The sequence below is a fragment of the Triticum aestivum genome, chromosome 5B, assembly GCF_018294505.1.
Source record: "Triticum aestivum cultivar Chinese Spring chromosome 5B, IWGSC CS RefSeq v2.1, whole genome shotgun sequence".
Lineage (NCBI taxonomy): Eukaryota > Viridiplantae > Streptophyta > Magnoliopsida > Poales > Poaceae > Triticum > Triticum aestivum.
Window position 1 is genome coordinate 440,132,399 of NC_057807.1, and position 3,467 is coordinate 440,135,865.

The 3,467-nt window shown below is 48.5% G+C and overlaps 1 protein-coding gene across 1 annotated transcript; it reads left to right on the top strand.

The window, feature by feature from the left end:
* Nucleotides 1–1,640: 1,640 nt before the first annotated feature.
* On the top strand, nt 1,641–2,552 carry LOC123114842 (uncharacterized protein At4g26485-like). The gene is made up of 3 exons (XM_044536235.1): nt 1,641–1,809; nt 1,998–2,196; nt 2,279–2,552. Exons 1-3 carry the CDS (start codon nt 1,641–1,643, stop codon nt 2,550–2,552), a joined length of 642 nt encoding a protein of 213 aa, XP_044392170.1.
* The last annotated feature ends 915 nt before the right edge of the window (nt 2,553–3,467 follow it).

Genomic DNA, 3,467 nt, shown 5'->3' on the forward strand with positions numbered 1-3,467 from the left:
AGTGAGAAAATCAGCAAGGATAGCGGGGCACCACTCTCTCAGGACGACAGTACCAAATATCATAGTTAGATTGGAACACTCCAGTACCTGACACTGACCAGACCATACATTTCTTTTGCTATGAATCGTGTTTGTTCGTTTCTTCATGCCTCGAAAACTGCACACTTCTCGGCAGCCAAAAGGATCTTGCGGTACTTGAAATATACTCGTGGTATGAGTCTATCTATCAGAAAGTCACCTTCAATGTTGTTGAGTTGCTTCTCCGATGCAGACTGGGCTGGGCGCAGTGATGATCGTAGATCTACAGGAGGGTTTGCTGTTTTCCTTGGTCCTAATCTCATTTCCTGGAGCTCAAGAAAACAGGCCACTGTCTCTCAGTCAAGCACTGAATCTGAATATAAAGCCATTGCCAATGGGCCGGCTGAGATAATTTGGATACAGTCAGTTCTTGGAGAACTTGGGGTCTTTATGTCAGGACCCCCTATTTTATGGTGTGACAATCTGGGTGCCACTTATCCATCTGCAAATCCGGTGTTTCATGCTAGGACCAAGCATATAGAAGTGGATTTTCACTTTGTTCGAGAGAGAGTTGCAGCCAAGGCATTGGATGTTCGGTTCATCTCTTCCAAAAAACAAGTTGCTGACATATTCACCAAACCGCTAGCTGAGGCGTCGTTTGTCTCAAATAGATACAATTTGGATCTTCGTGAGGGAAGTTCAGATTGAGAGGGGATATTAAACTGTATATTGTTGTGATCTAGGAGGCTGTTAGTATTTGTACTTATCTCCTGTAACAACTTCTGTAATCTGTGCCCTAGCTGCAGCCATATATAAACATCCCAAGGCCACCGTATTGGATGTGCCGATCCAATCTATCTTTCCCTTGTTTCACAACAGTGGTTGGAGGCGAAGCAGTACGAGACATCTTTGTCTTCCGGTATCTCCTCGTGCGGTATCCGTCTAGCGAGGTGTCGGTAGCCAGAAAGGTGTTGATGGTATAGGCGACTTCAACGACAAGCATGCGCACTCTGATGGAAACACTAGATCTCTTATCAGGCCATGTTGACGCGCGCCTGCGTCGCGCTTTGCTGAAGGTGCTGAATCGAAGATTGTCTTTGCGAATGAACGAAACTCCTGAGATCGACCTTGGGTTTTACTCATCATTAGCGCACGTGGGGCGATTCCTTCTTGAAGGCTTAGCCCAGAACTTGTGTAGTTTTTGTTTTGTTTTTGTCATTTATCATCGGGTTCAAGTTCTAGGCTAAGCCTCGTGACAATAACTTCACCAGACAGCGAAAATATTATCCGCTCCAAAATTTTGAAATCCTATACAAGAAAGAAAAGGCTTACTGGGACAACTGAATCCAAAAGATCCAACATAAATAGACCCGTTCAAAATTCTTAAACTTCGTAATAAAGGCCAACGACTCAGCATTTCGGATTCCCATCCATGAGCACAGAATTCATGGAGGACATCCGGCCCAAGATCACTCCACAGCAGAACCCAAGGCGACCCAGCCTCTTGCTCTCCCTGCCACGAACGTCAAAAACCCCTCGCCGGGACGGTTCCCAACCCAAGTCCCACACGCTTCCTCACTTCCACATACTCACTGGCACATAGCTCCGGCGAGGTGCAGGCGATGGCCGTGGCGTGGAACGACGGGGCAGCGGGAACCAAGTGGCTGAAGCACTACTCCTCAGCGCAGAGCATCCTGGTCGTCGGCGACGGGGACTTCTCCTTCTCGCTGGCGCTCGCCACCGCCTTCGGCTCCGGCGCGAACCTCGTCGCCACGTCCCTCGACTCCTACGGTTCGGCCCTTCCCTCTGCCTCTCTCGCTGCTCGTATGCCTGCGCGTAGCTCTATCTTTGGGCATCAACGTACATGCGTGCATGCCCATGCTTATATTGTCCGGTGTGATTTTCGTGATCATCTTTAGTTTTCACTGAACTATCTCCTCTGCGTGCATTGTCTTTTTCCGTCCAATCCTCTTGAACAGCGGAACTGAACATCAAGTACAGCGACGGGACATCCAACGTGGCGAAGCTTGAGGCGATGGGCGCCACGGTGCTACACGGCGTCGACGTGAAAGATATGAATCTCCACGCCAATCTGCAGCTGAGATGGTTCGATCGGATCGTCTTCAACTTCCCTCACGCCGGGTTCAATGGACGCGAGGACAAAGTGGATGTGATCAAGTACGCGTACTCTCTTGTGGGAATCTATCTATGATTCTATGATTAAACCTCTTATTAACTTCTCGTTGGATCTGGCTTGTAGGTCGCACCAGGAGCTGGTGAGGAGCTTCTTCGCCACCGCCCGGCACATGCTCTGGCGTCACGGCGAGATCCACGTCACCCACAAGACCAAGCACCCCTACTCGATGTGGGGTATCGAGCAGCTGGCCTCTCAGTCCTCGCTCGCTATGGTCGAGCAAGCTGCCTTTCAGATACAAGACTACCCTGGCTATAACCAGAAGAGAGGGTCGAGCTGGAGGTGCGACCAAGACTTCCCTATAGGTGATTCCTTCACCTTCAAGTTCTGCTTGGGATGATATGGGCATCGGACGACGATCTCTTTCTTAGCCAGGCCTGTGAGTCTTGGACTTCGGCGCGGTTTCATTTGTCCTCGATCGTTGGAGGCTGTCGATCTCGTGGTAATGATCCAGTCTTGGAACTGTCCTGTATGATGTCTATTGGCACTTGTCAGTGAACGAAGCAATCCTGATGAAAAATGCAACAGCTTATCAGTCTAGCTCCATCGCTATGCTTTCTCTTCCATTTCTTCTCCATCCGTCACAAAAATATAAGACGTTTGTTATGCCCTATGCAAAACCAAGAAAAACATCTTACATTTTGGTACAAATCGAGAATTTTTCTTTTGAGATGTGTGTGTTTGATTGTGGGGAGAGGGAAATAAGAGAAAGCAGGCCCACCCTTCCGGAACTAAATTACTCAAAAAATTGCTGGCCCAAGTGCGCTCCTCACCCTTAATCTTGGACACCTTGAAGGTCGGGAGCAACTAATTAACGAGCGCTCTTTCGGGAGCCTCGCAACGATCAGCGCCACTTGGCGCGCTCACAACCATTCGCCACGTGTCACGTTCTGGGTGCTCCCTCTGGATTTTGTTTTTTTATTTTTACACACGCGTTTTTGGTTTTTTTAAAAGGTTTTTTTCGGGTTTTTTTGATGTTTTGGTTTTCTACCGGTCTTCCCTAGCTTCTCGACCAAAAAAAAATTCGATTTTTTTTTGCGTAGAAAAATGCATTTTTTTTCGCGAGAGGCACGGTAGTGCTTCCGCGAGAGGCACGGGCGTGCCTCTTTCGGAAAGGGAAAAAACACGTTTTCTGTTTTTTTTCTTCTTTCGCGAGAGGCACGGTTTTGCTTCCGCCAGAGGCACGGTTGTGCTTTCGCGAGAGGCACGGACGTGCCTCTTTCGGAAAAGGAAAAAACGCGTTTTTTTTTTTCTT

Bases quoted from the DNA above. Each gene is read 5' to 3' on its own strand.
- LOC123114842 (XM_044536235.1), top strand. From the start codon at position 1,641: ATGGCCGTGGCGTGGAACGACGGGGCAGCGGGAACCAAGTGGCTGAAG. The intron at 1,810-1,997 runs GTTCGGCCCTTC...CCTCTTGAACAG, and splicing joins CACGTCCCTCGACTCCTACG to CGGAACTGAACATCAAGTAC. The intron at 2,197-2,278 runs GTACGCGTACTC...TCTGGCTTGTAG, and splicing joins GACAAAGTGGATGTGATCAA to GTCGCACCAGGAGCTGGTGA.